General features: G+C 45.1%; 1 protein-coding gene across 2 annotated transcripts in view; it reads right to left on the bottom strand.

The window, feature by feature from the left end:
* vgll4b (vestigial-like family member 4b) overlaps positions 1-13,869 on the bottom strand; it is a 32,074-nt gene that overhangs the window by 8,610 nt on the left and 9,595 nt on the right. The window contains exons 1-2 of one of the 2 annotated variants that reach the window (XM_076140975.1): positions 10,847-11,235; positions 4,563-4,803 (exon numbers count right to left, since the gene is read on the bottom strand). In XM_076140975.1, the coding sequence (XP_075997090.1) occupies positions 4,563-4,803; positions 10,847-10,928 (323 nt within the window). In that variant the 5' untranslated portion in view covers positions 10,929-11,235. Of the gene's footprint in view, positions 1-4,562; positions 4,804-10,846; positions 11,236-13,869 lie in introns of those variants that run through there. The other variant, XM_076140977.1, reaches the window with a different exon arrangement.

Below are 13,869 nucleotides of genomic sequence, written 5' to 3'. Positions count from 1 at the left end.
GAACCAAAGACTTGCAACGGTGCCAAGTGTCGCTATAAACAAAGCGACTCTGAGGCAAAGCTGCAGGAGCTATAAAAGCTCCAGACTTGTTCTCACAATTGTGTTCCAAAGTCGTCAGAGAAAACCTCAGTACAGAGCTTTAGATGGGTGGAGGTTCATATCCTACTGCTTTAAGAAACGAGAGGGGAGAGGGAGAGGGAGAGAGAGAGAGAGAGAGAGAGAGAGAGATACACAGGAAACATCTGGTAAGAATCAGGGGGTGGAGAGGGAAAGAGGAGAAAAAAGAAAAAAGCAGGAGGAGGAGGAGGAGGAGGAGGAGGAGGAGGACTCAACCACAGGTTACAAACAGGCCCGAGCTGTGCAAAAGGCCGACAAGAACCCACAAAATGAAGGATACATGCATGTACGCACGCACGCACGCACGCACGCACGCACGCACGCACGCACGCACGCACGCACGCACGCACGCACGCACGCACACACACACACACACACTCACCCAGGCTATGTATATAAGGTACACAAACATCTCCACACAGTTTACTTTGCTCAGTTCGGGCTTTAGCGGCGGAGCTCGGCGGAAGTTAGCAATAATATTTGCATCTTTTAAATTAGAACAGCTGAAACCGCCAGGAAATACACCTAAACGCCTCATTTAAGAGACTGTTTTTGTTAAGTATTAGCTTAGAAATCAGGTAATTCCCTCACATGGGGAACACTGTAAAAACAGATTTACACAAAATCTGTGTTAAGTCTATTATTCTTACAGTCTACAACAAATCTGAGTACATGTAAACGTACTCACTGAGGAAATCAAGTACGTTTAACACACACACACACACACACACACACACACACACACACACACACACACACTGAGAGAGGGAGACATTTCGTTTTCTTTCTCCCCGTTTGGCCTCTGGAGAAACTCATGAGAACAACAAACTGCTGAAGTTCCCAGTCGAAAGCAGCTGCAGAAAACATCTGCATGGTGCTACGGCAAAGCGCTTGGCATGTAGCTCACGTATGTCAGTGTCGTGCATGATCTGGACCAGCGTGACCGTAACACACAGCACATGCTAAGAAAACATGAGGCGATATGCTGGCAAGTGAGTGGCACTAAAGAGCGTGACCAGGAAAACACTCCATTGGATTCGCTGCTTGGAAATGAAAGTGATGGATTGAATATTGCTCCAAAACATTCTGAAGAGGTCATGTCATTAAAGCAACGCTGGGAGAAAGAAGAATGACCAAATAACCACGGTTACCAAAAGACCTTCAATATTGATCACCGTTTGGAATCATATCAGGCTCTTTCATCAAGGATCAAGGGACAGAAATCTAAATGTTTCTGTTTATCGCTCTGATACTCTCTCGCTCTTATTTCTAAGGAGGCGTGGCGAGGCCGAGCAGGGGGACTTTTATTCGGGCGGGGGGCCGCAGCCCTGGAGTGGCGGGCAGGCGAGCAGGCAGGCAGCAGCAAGCTTCCAGCCCGCAGGCTCCAGCAGACAGGATAAGGCTTCTTTTGTTCCAGACTCCTCCTACTCCTCAGAGAAAACGAGAACGTATCCCCTGCCTGACAAGGAGCCCACTCAGGACGAACGCACACACACTAACACACACACATAGAGACGAAAAGACAAAACACACATCGACGCACCCAAACCTATAAGGGATCCACCACAATGTGCACAGGTGGGTGAGCCTGATGCGTCATCGGTGACGTCACGCAACTGCAAATGTGTCGAAAACCTCTCGTGAAAATGAATCGATGCTGTCCCGCACCAACACAACTAAAGTACCCCCCCAGGCTTTTACCTCGTCGTGATTGGAGGACAGGGGGGAAACCTGAGCTTCTTCCTTTGTAAGCCCCGCCCCCCAAGGTGTCAGCTGTCTGCCTGCGTCCGCACTGAAAGACTTCACAGGCACACAAAAAAAAAAGGCCCACTACATGACGAGCAGCTCGGCGTAAACATACATTATCTGGCAAACGTTCAGAGTCAGCATGTGTGCCGGCGGCCATTCAGTGTTTTTAAAAAAAAAAGGTTAAAAACAAAGCAGAACGAACACAAAAGCTGCCAAACATGCAGGAACCATCAGCAATCGGACAAAAACCGCCAGCTACAACACAGACAGAAGCACCCAGCAAAACCAAACTGCTACAGCGGTGTCAGATAACGTCCATGGACATTTAAACTCTCTCTATGCGCGTGCGTGTGTGTGTGTGTGTGTGTGTAGGGGGGAGTACACTGTCTGTTTTTTTCTCGTCTTGCCTTTTCCCCCCTTCAACAGCGAGGTCCATCATTTTCAAATTAAGCCTAATCAGCTCTCCTGCAGTTGACAGATGAGTTAAATGAAGCGGAGAGCGGAGACGTTTAAATAAAGACCGGTTAATTCAGTGAGACGTCCCTGAGCGCTTTCCTACAAAGTCTATTCCAGTTGCTTTTTAAAATGAGTTTTGAATCGTAGCCTTTTTCTGTAAAGGTGACCCTTCGTCTTCCTCCACTTCGGGGCAAAATCTTCAAACGCAGAGGAGGAGGAGGAGGAGGAGGAGGAGGAAAGTTGTGAGATGGTCGCGTTTGGCTGCAGGTTTTGACAAGTCGTCTCGCACTTCACCTTTGCCAGGAAAAGAAAGCCCTGAGAGGAGCTCAAAATAAAATACTAAAATAAGACGAGCCTAGGATGGCCGGCGGGCAAACAGCTTTGCGAGGACAGAAGAAGAAAAACAGCCCAATCTGTAAATTACAAAGCCCTGAATGTTTACAGCGATTCAACTGGCGACTGACTAACTTCTCTTTCTTCCTCTTACCCACAGACTCCACCATCAAATGAGCGCAAGCCCGTAATTCACACGAGGGTTAAATGAAGAGATCGCGGCTAATCGCTGGTTACTGCCGTGAGACAATGAGCCGGCTGGCAGAGGAACATCACAGACTTTTTAAGATTCAGCAAAGAACTTCTCCCGCTGCACAAAATGGCCACTGCGAGGAGGTGGGAGCTGCTGAGAGCCGACTGCAAACTGCAAACTGCAAACTGATATGACAATAAGTCCCATTGTGCCTCAGCCAGCCGGGCCCGACGGACAGACTAACGAAATCCAGACCGACTTGTGATGCGGCATTTGCATATCAATGTATGCAGAAGTTAACCGCACGGCGCATGACAAAATGTCTCACACAGTGTAAAAAAAGAAGAAAAAAAACACTGGGACAAAAGAATAAAACACAGAGTGGGTAGTTTAAATCCCTCCCACCACCGCCACTGACACATCTATTACAGAAAACAAGACGACTGCACAAATGTCAAGACATACAAGGTAATCCTTTGTTATGTGACCCCAGCAGCTCACATGATGTAGAGACAGAGACCCTTCCCGTCTAAAAACCTGGAGTAAACCAGAAGCAAAGTCCTGCCCACTCTCTCTCACACGCGCGCACACACACACACACACACACACACACACATGAGTGCTTCTGTCTTGTTGCTTAATGTCCTCGCTCTGTCCTGAGAAGCCGAGAGATTCAAACTGGATCTTTTCTCAGATTAGAAATGTCTCCTGGGATGGTAAAGACGTATCACATGACGGCAAAGCTCGCTGGAGCAAATTAAACTAGCGTTTAATCCTGAGTGACAGGTTGAAGTCCGCATCGAATGGTAGGAGTGTGTGTGCTTTTTATCTTTTTAACACGTCACCTTAGGGCTCTGATGGGCCTTTTCACTGCACACACACACACACACACACACACACACACACACAATCATACAGAATAATGAAAGACGTTGCCACAGACTAAATCTACCTGTCGACCCTCACTATTCATTCCAAATATCTCAGTGCTTTAAGCTACAGGTCGCACCGTTCGACAGCGTTATGCAAGCAGAACTGCACAGCTGTAACGCCTCCTGGCTCCTGCTGCAATAAATAGCAATGGCCAGAGTCTCATGACTGACTCAGTGAAACCCAGAGAGCGAGACACAGAGAGACAGACAGATGGAGAGAGGGGGGCGGAGGGTGGGGGGCAAAGAGAGAGAGAGAGAATGAGAGAGAGAGAGAGAGAGAGAGAGAGAGAGAGAGAGAGAGAGAGAGAGAGAGAGAGAGAGAGACTCTTCACCACCACTCGCTCCAGAATCTCTGGAATCTTGGGAAGTGGGAATGTGGGAACACTGGAGATGTGAGTAATCTTTCTGTTGTGCAGCCGCGTTTCCAAGCTTCCAGAGATCGGCGGCTATAAGCGGAACGCTGCTAAACCTGGCACGGCGAAGTGGTGTCCAAACAGGGGCGGCTTTGAAAAAAGGCCACCTCCGCACTCCTTCACCAGGAGTATACATCATACTGTCTGTACTAAAGAGCGCAGGGACACTTGAATTTGCTAAATGGCTCTTACTAAAACTGAGACCTGTGTCGCTCTGAGCTTAATGTCTGTGGAGGAGAGAGAAGGACAAGAAAGGGCCAACAACATAAAAGGAAAAGTGCATTGAGAGAACCATTGAGAGGGTTACCTAATGCGTCTCATTAGGAGGTGTGTAATGTGTGTGTATTGATCTACTGCGTCTGTACTCACAGCTGTGCGGCGAACATCCGGCTCATCTTGGCCACGTGCTCGTTGTCGTCCATGTCGCTGTCCCCCTGCTCCCCGCTCAGCTTCCTCTTGGTGGGGCTGATGGGAGGAGGACCTGTCCTGTGGTTGGAGATGGAGGAGGAGGACGACGATGAGGAGGATGAGGAAGAGGACGAGGACGAGGAGGAAGAGGAGGACAGGGACAGGGACTGGAGCCTGGGGTCCCCCCTCAAAGCTGCTTCACCTGAGGAGACAGAAAAGAGAGAGAGAACATTGAGTCTCAAGGTCTCAATTTAATGTGAATCCCTGTTGGTCAAACAACAACATTGAGGCAAACTCCATATTTAGGTCATTTGGAAGAGGAAAAGAAGCTAAAACTACAACATAAAACCCAACTGTGTCATTATACAAATGGAATATTCACTGTGTTTAAAGGCAAAACAACAGTTAAACATGTTAAACTGGCAGTTAGGTTGTTGCTGTTCATTCATGCGCTTACAATTCCACCAGGTCGTCCACCCATAAATGTGAAAAATGGTCATTAGCCCAGATGATAGTCATTTCAAGCGGAGGGCAACAATTTTATTGCCACTTAAAACAAAGTTGACCACAGAACTCGTTCATGCCGGCGCTTTAGCTTAGCGACTGTGCTTCAGCTTCAGCTCAGATTCTGGACTTTGTTGACTTGTACTGTTTCCTGAGGGGATCCAGCCTCTGGCATAAGCAGAGGAGTATCTGGTTGGGAATGTTTTGGAAGACATAGCTGCGGATGGGTCCTATGTGTGTGTGTGTGTGTGTGTGTCTGTGTGAAGTATTTCTCACTCTCTCTCTCTCCCTCCATCTTTTCCCCCCAGAGGGCCTACAGAGTCGTCAGTGGGTGGGAGTAACGGAGAGAAAGAGAGGATCAGGGAAAACTACCGCTGGCTCTGCCTCCGAACGGGGACTTTCCACTGCTCCGGCCTCACGCGTCTGTCTGACTGGGCCCAAACTAAACACAACGCCGAGAGTGAAACCACCATTCCTGCTCTGGGCGCCATAACCAGCGTAAAAACATTAACAACTCCGAGACTCCCATCCATCACAATGCAACACTGACTGGTTGCCCCTACTCCGTATCCTCCACCTTATTAAACCATGTGTGCACTTACTTTGATGTTATTCCAAATTTCTAGTATCAAAAGCTGTTAAACAATAAAGAGAAAGAGTGTGAGAAAGTTACACACTTACACAACATGGAGCTGATTGGAAATCTACCAAAGTGTGTTTTATTTCTACGCATGTTTAGTTTCAGCGTAGCCTCCCAAACAGAGCAGGCAGCTCCTCCCTCCCCCTCTCCCTCTCTCTCTCTCGCCGTGACATGTTCCTGCTCGCCCCACACTGCACCATGGCAACAAGGGTGACATCATTGTTTTTGGCAGGACAGAGGGGTGGCAATAAAAAGGCGAGAGACTGTGACACCGGGCTGTCCAATCAGGATCCAGGGTGCATAATAGCTTATCAGAGGTTCAGAAGTGAAACACTCGACCGGGAGTGTGTCTGTGAGTGTTTCCTCTGCAAACACGGGAGATATCGGACCGCATGGGGTCAGATACTGTTGGCTTCAGTCCCAAATAGGGCGGGATATCATGTTTGGATTTAAATCAGTTAAATTCTAGAAGATTTAGGCTTGTTTAGATATTGTTTCACAAATAAAAGAATTGTAGATATACTAAGCCATTCCAACTAAAGTGATTGAAGTCATAGGAGATCACAGAAAATATGGAACTTAAAACATTAAACATTCAACTAAAGGAATGTAATGTGAACTGACATTAACCCACGATTATTAGAGGATAATACTGCAGTTGTGCAGCGGGGCGATCATGCGCAGGCTAATTAGGACCAATTAGGCTTGACCAGAAAAAAATGGAACCCAAGTTTCAAGCTTATAGAACACGTAAGCATTAAAACACCTGAATGATGAGTAACGTGGCTCAGGCAGGTTTACGCACAAAGAAGATGGAAAAATGAGGTCAGCTGTTGTCATTGCTCAGCTCCGCCTCCTCTACACACACACGCACACACTCAGTAAGCTTTCTCACAACTTTCACTAGTTTGCCTACTCATGGATTTTTAGTTGTACCGAGTCCAAATATAGACGATAAACAGCGACTAAAGGGTAACTAAAGCCCTGAACGTGGTGTAGAATAGCAGAGCATTTAGTGGTTCCAGTGTCCTCTGGTTGTTAATTGCATTGTAAAGAAGATCCTACAGATAAGAACAGAAATGTGGTGAGGACGATGGCTGCTTTCCCACCAATGTGGTAAGAACTTTCATTTGCTTTGGTTCTTTCTTCGTCGGGGTTGACATGTTGTCAAAGTTGTTGTTGTTCCTCAAGTTTGTAATGTGGCCGCAGCATTTTACTTCTGAGCTGCGTATTTTGCATACGCTCTTACTGTTGTTGGGTTTGCCAACGTCCCTCAGTTTTTGAAATTCAAAATGTGTGTGAACATCTGCTGGCGTCCGGGGGCCGCCCCACCGCTTCGTCAGACTTTCCCCAGACGAGTCGTGCTGCATCACACGTGTGACATCTGTTCCACATACAGCTCATCTACAGCTATGTCAAAAATGTTTTACTGAATTTCAAGCAATGTCCAATTCAGAATCCACCCCCATGTCCCAAACTACAGCAAAACCAAGGAAATGATACCCTTTTCTAGAATTTAAGTAACGAACCTTTATGAGGAAACCTTTAATGCATTCGAAGATGAGAAGAAAACATTACTGGTGATTCCGAACATATTAAATCTGAAGTTGAGTTGAGTTTGCACAGCAGAGCAAACTGTCATTACTGGCCAAAGGTCACAATTAAATATATTAGAAAGGACCAAAATAACCTCAGCCAGCTCCTTTTGTACAACCCTTCAGTCAAAGGACAGGCTTGATTTCAGCAGGCAATTTTAGTCAATCACAAGCTTACACACTGCCATTTAAAACCTGCGGAGATTTGAATCAAAGCAGGGGAGGAGACGTGACCACCAACCACACACACCACATGAGCTTACATCTTTCAAGTGTTTGCCGTATAGTAACACATAGAAATATCGACTGCATGCTCCTTTTAGTACATTAAGGATCAATACTTCAGGGTTTTACATTAAACCGGTAGACAATGAGTGCTGCTGCAGAGGAAGAACTCCTCGCTCTCCCTTCGCCTCTCTACTCTCAGTTCATTAGGTCCGCATGATCAAAGCCTATTTCTCTTGACAGAACTTCAAACACTTCAGAATCAGGATGAGATCGAATTACAAACGGAGGTGATCCTCTCCATTTCTCCATTTCCATCTATCTTTCCCCTCTTTGGCTTGGGTTACTTAGGAAGAGATGGGTCCAAACATGTCCTCGTCTCTGCAAAGTGATTATTTTTGGCACAGCGACGTGAACTTGGCCCGTGGGGGGCAGGGGGGGAGTTCTTTTTTCACTTCACAGAGGCTTTACTCTTTAAATAGTCAAAAGAACAACAGTCAAAGAATACAAAATGCTAAAAAGGTTTCACAGAGGCTCTTGTCTCTTAAACCAGATGTTAGATTGGCTCCATCTCTGACAGAGAGCGCAAGAACGACAAAGACTTCGAGCGGTTGACAAAACTAGATGGATTTTCTCCTGCTCAGCAGCAAAAAGAGACGGTCAACGTTCCCCTGACCCCCAAACTGGCCGGCCTAGGACTGATCACAACCGGAGGGAGAAAGGGAACGAGAAAGACGGAGAACTGAAACATATCCGACATACGGCCACTCGCTGTTATTGGCATACACACGGATAGACTTGCTTCATTCATTATAATAAGAGCAATGACAAAGAAAATGCACGACTTCATTAATCCTACATCTGAGGGACATCTTTCATCTGTTCGTCATCCAATCTTATATCCATGCATCCATCTCATGAAACATCAAAATCTGCGATACTGCTGGGCTCTCTGAAGTCTACTGAAGTTTCAAATCAGCCTCAAACAGCTTGGATAGTTTGTATAATCGCAAACTATCAACAGACAACGGTCACAGCGTAAACCCTATGACCTGTGCTGATTCTACTATAATTATATTGAGCAATTATGGCCGGTGGTAGTTGTAAAACATATCAATGGGGAAGTGTCAATGGTTGTCTGTCCAAAACCATCAAAGAAATCTGTGTGTTTTCATTCTTTCCCTTTGTCGTAGCACCAAACATTCTTCCACATAATAACCTGAGTATCAAACAAACTGCTTGGACTGGAACACAATTTGTTTATTTTAGAGAAATGTGGTTATAGTGCACAAACAACTGTCTAAGTATATGTCATATGATCTTTCTATGTGAGCCAAGCTTGAAATCTTCTCTATGTACAGTGCACACCTGACACACCTGACACACCGCAGAGCGCAGGTGTGCACACTTACACTTTGATGATAGCAGCAATGGAAGAGCCTCAGATCTCTCTCCGGATGCTGTACTACTAGTATGCATGACCATACATGTGTGCGTGCGTGTGTGTAGTGTGTGTGTGTACACGTGCATTTGCTCATGCATACAATAACAGATCAGCACGCTCACACTATCACAAAGCCCCTCCAGTCCCTTCTTGACTGGACATGTTCAAACACGACTGTTTTTCTCTCTTTTTACTGATTGCCCCTTTTCCCTCCTCTTTTATCTTCTTTGTTCTTATCGGAGGGGGGGCGAACAAGCCTCCGATTTTAGCTCTGTCAGCTATGAGGAGGGGGGGGGGGGGGGGGGGGGAGAAAGAAAAAGAAAAAGATTGTCTAATCTTGTGGAAATGGGCTTCCAGAGATAGAAACAAACACTTGTGTTGCAATCACTGTGCCAAAGAAACAGCAAGAAGACATAAACACAACATACAAGTACCTGATTTTATTTACTGAGCTCCACATGAAAACATGAAGATGTGGTTTGATATGGCAGCACACACAGCTGCTTCTGATTGGCCTCCATTGTTTGGGCTGTAGAGGTAAATGTGAGCTCAGAGAGTTTGATATGCGACATCACACAAATCCTAACTGTAATTTGCACAGCAGGAAGTTTCTCCCAAACAGGAGGAAAGAGGTAAACAAGGCACTGGAGCTGACAGGGCCCACACAAACACACACACATCCTACGCTTCTGCCTCTTAGATTGTCTTCAGTAAAAGTCAACGTCAATGTGTTAAACTCATATCAGTGTTTGCCCCTGCAGAGCTGAGCAACAACCCCTGTTCCATAAAATGTTCCTGAGCATCTGCAAAAAAAATTTTCAGCACTTCAGTCTAAACACGAGCGCTGTTAGAAGTCCATTATATGTAATCATCAGTGAGAAGCTGATTACTCTCATTCTGGGTGAGAATGGTTTCTTCACATATTACAGTTTATGTAGTCGTAGTAGACTTGATTAAAGACAGGACTCAGTTACTACTCTTACATTTTTCTATCGTGTTCTCTAGTGTATTCCCTATAAAAAGTTGGAACCAGATGCAGCTTGTGTTGATTCTACGTGCCGCTGCAGGATCCAGGGGCAGGACAGAGGAAAGGACTTGTATTTAGCCCCCAGAAAGACGATCATGTTACATCCACTGACATGTGAGAGGAGAGGAGAGGAGGAGAGAGGAGAGGAGAGGAAGGGAATACTACTCAAAAATCTGCCACCTTGCTAACATATGGAAGTTCCTGCACTGTGCATTCATGACATAACATGAAATCCAATGATGCTGCTGCCAGAAATAACTTGAAGTCCAAAGAGGAGGAGAGAAGAGGAGAGAAAAGAACTCTACCCTTCATAAACTAACACAAAAGTTCTAATTCCAAATAAAACAATCTGAAACAATGACAAAATGTTTCATTTAAAAGCAAAACAAGTACTTAAACAACTAAGTAATGCACCGTGATTGAGGTTAGAGTGATCTGACAGTCACACATGGCTTACAGACTCTTATTCAGTCTTTGATCTCAATCATTACGAGCTTTCTCTTTGATGATCAGTCAATAACATGAGAGAAAAGCTTCGACGGGGTTACAGGAACACTGCCACCATTGCAGAAAGGAGCCCGAATCTCCGAAAATTACATTAAACGGAACATGTAGCATATAACAAAACTATTACGTTCTATATTATTGACTCATAAGTGTAGTTCACGTCGTGTTTCCCTTTTAAATCGCCGTAAACGACCGTAACTAGCTCGAGTTAAACTTCGTGTCAACAGCGTCGCTAGTGTGGCGACTCGCGCTGCTTTCAAAGTTTTAAAAACAGCCACAAAGAAGTGCGAGTCTTTACTTTACCTTCGTAGCAGAGGATGCCGATGTTGTTGTTCATTTTGTCCAGGTACTGGTAGTTCAACAGGTCCATTTTTGTTAGTAGCATTTATCGCGTTTTCACAGAAAGACCAGCTTTGCTCCTCTCAACCGACGATCAGAAAGCCAAAGGCCCAGCCTCCAACTTCAGCTCTAACTAGCCCCGCTTAACAAAAACACCCGCACGGGAAACTCGAAACCCGAAACCCTCGCGTGTTCTACTGACTTTTGAGTACTTTTACAAAAGGCGGGTGAGCGTTGTGTGGTTGTGTGAAAGCAGAGGAACAGAGTGGCGTCAGTTGTCCTCCCAGCCAGCTGTAGGTGGACCGCACTGACACGCAGGCTGTGCTTGGTATGACTCCTGCGTCGCTCCGCTGCCGCTCTGGGCTGCCCGGAGACACGCACTGCGCATGCGCCACATCCCTCGAGCGCCTCAAATATCAGGGATGTTTTACGCACAAGAGCTCGCTCTCTCTCCCTCTCTGCCTAGTTATCCAAAAAAGAGGTTAAAATTAAATTTGAAGGAAATTGTTAAGCCAAGGTAGTCAAGCACACTCAGGCATAAAATTGACTAAAATGACAAAAGTGAGAAAAGAAGAAAACAGAATAAAGAGCAGAACAACCAGGTACAACAGTAAACTGCATACTTCTCATTATTACTTTTTAAAAATCAGAGGCCCCGCTTATCAAATATGAAGCCCTAGATGAATATCAAGGGGACAATTCAGTCATAGAATGGGAGCCTTAAAGTTTGATAAATCAATGAAACTACTACAGCCTGACAGATATGTGTTTGGGGGCTGACACTGATATTTAGGAGTGAAAGATGCTGATAATGATATATCACCTCAAAACACAGATGTGATACAAAATGCTGGCCTGTCAAGATATCAGTCGAGTTCATCTCTCCATTTAAATGATGTGGAAGTGTGAAAAATAGGAGAAATAACAGAAAGAAGTGAAGGGAAACACAAAAAGGACAAAGAGCTTCTGTTGTGTAGCTTATCCCATATGCAACAACTTCCTTATAACAGAACACTACTCCCTCATTATATAGAATAGAACTAAAGCTGCTCAATAAACAAAGAAAAAGCCAACTTCCCTCTGTTGATGCCAATGATAGAAAGTTTGAAGACCCTCGGTTTAACAGTGGCTCTCTCCTGCCCCCTGGTGTTTAGCATGTGCTTTAACAATGTTTCATTCTCAGTGAAATAGACACATAAAAAGCATTGAAGGGAGAAAATGTTGATTTTCATCAGATTACAATGGTAATTCAGCTGTCATCCCATTAGAATTTGTGTGGGAAAAGTGAAGGAATAATGTCCTAGGGATATGTGAGTGACGCTATAATGAGCAGGGTGTGGTGGTGCTCAAGTTTACACACATACATTTGCAATGTTTGTTTCTGCCTGACGTAAAAACACACAGACCATGAACTGAGCAGCCACAAGAAAGGCTCAAACTAAATACTTAAGTACAGGTGCTGTCATCGCAAATGTGATAGACGAGACCTGTTATGACAATGAAACTTTATTTTCAGATAACAGAAGGAAATAAGAAAGAAAACAAAATCATAAACTGGGAATAAAATGACTTTGCAAGGTCTCAATCCACTCTTATATCCAGAATAGTCGTTTCTCTTGGTGAGGTTGCCATGGTTTTGACAGGGACAAAAACAAGCAAGCTGAGTATGAAAGCCTAAGAAAAGGAGCGCGGGCGAAAATTGATTATAAGAAAACTAGAGGAAGAGAGAACACTTTCACTCCGGTGACATCACTTCTCTATTCCTGAGCTTCACGCAGGTTAAATGCTCTGCAGTCGACATCCATCAACAGAGTGAGAAGGCCTCATTCAACCCTAAAGACCCCGAGCTTCACTGACCTCTGTGACACGCAATGAAGCTCTCCTAACTCCACTGCACAAAACAAGTATACACACACACACACACACACACACACACACACACACACACACACACATGCATACAAACTGCTACCCCAGTTCACAAACACACCTAAACCCCTCCCCCTTCTTTCCCACTTACACACACAGAGGCACAAAAGCCTCTCCCCTCCTCCCTCCGTGACTCCCCTCACACGGGATCATGGTTCTTGTCTCGTCGGACAGCCATTGTCTCCAGTTTCACACACTGCAAGCCTTCAAACAGAGAGTCCATTCACGCTGCAACTGCTGCCACTACAGCTGGTGCGACACATTAATACCAATCATGTTTTTACAAGCTTAAACCAACACACAAGGGGCCTCAAACGGACTGAAACCAACCTGTACTGTGTCAGACACCATATGTAAAGCTGGTCTAGGAAAAGTTGAAGTGTCGCAGGCTTGCATGTTGTTCTGGTTTGACCAATTTCACAGATTTTCACAGATTCGCGAAGCTGTATTGTACAAATACTCAACTGGTTCTGCAGCTGAGAGTTAGTCCTGCAGAATCAACTAATAAATAGAATCCAGATTATGACATGCCACATCAGGTCAGCTTGGTTAGATCTTTATAACATTAATAAGCCGAGGCATTATCAGCAAACTCTTTTTCAATGCATATTCAGTACAGCATGTGAGTCGTATGGGTTTATTGATTTGGTTACATTCTCACTGTAAACGAACCGATCCATGCAGCGATTGAAAGAGCGCTGAGATCACCCCCTCTCTAGTTGATTCGGTCTGGACTCAAGTGCGATTGCCGTGTTTACAGATGCCCAAACGAACCAATCTTGGGGAGGAAATGGCTCCATGTTTTGGTATAAGTGCTGAAAAACCTGCTTTGTCTGAATACAGTGTGAGTATCCTAAGAAGATTAATGGTTATACAAACAACAAAATGGGAAAATTCCAGGTTATTACACATAAGAGCTTGCTGCACCACAAATTTTCTCCTTCCTGCTTTTATAACACTGTAAAACCTCCATACAGTGAATTTGCATTTGCATTTGCATCGTAAATCTTTCGCAGGCTGGTTTTAAATGTACAAAAAAAGCTAAATCAGGGGGACTG

The sequence above is a fragment of the Genypterus blacodes genome, unplaced genomic scaffold (genome assembly GCF_046128005.1).
Source record: "Genypterus blacodes isolate CSIRO-AG114 ecotype Tasmania unplaced genomic scaffold, CSIRO-AGI_Gbla_v1 ptg000017l_1, whole genome shotgun sequence".
Taxonomy (NCBI): Eukaryota; Metazoa; Chordata; class Actinopteri; order Ophidiiformes; family Ophidiidae; genus Genypterus; species Genypterus blacodes.
This window is presented reverse-complemented; position numbering and strand designations above follow the sequence as displayed.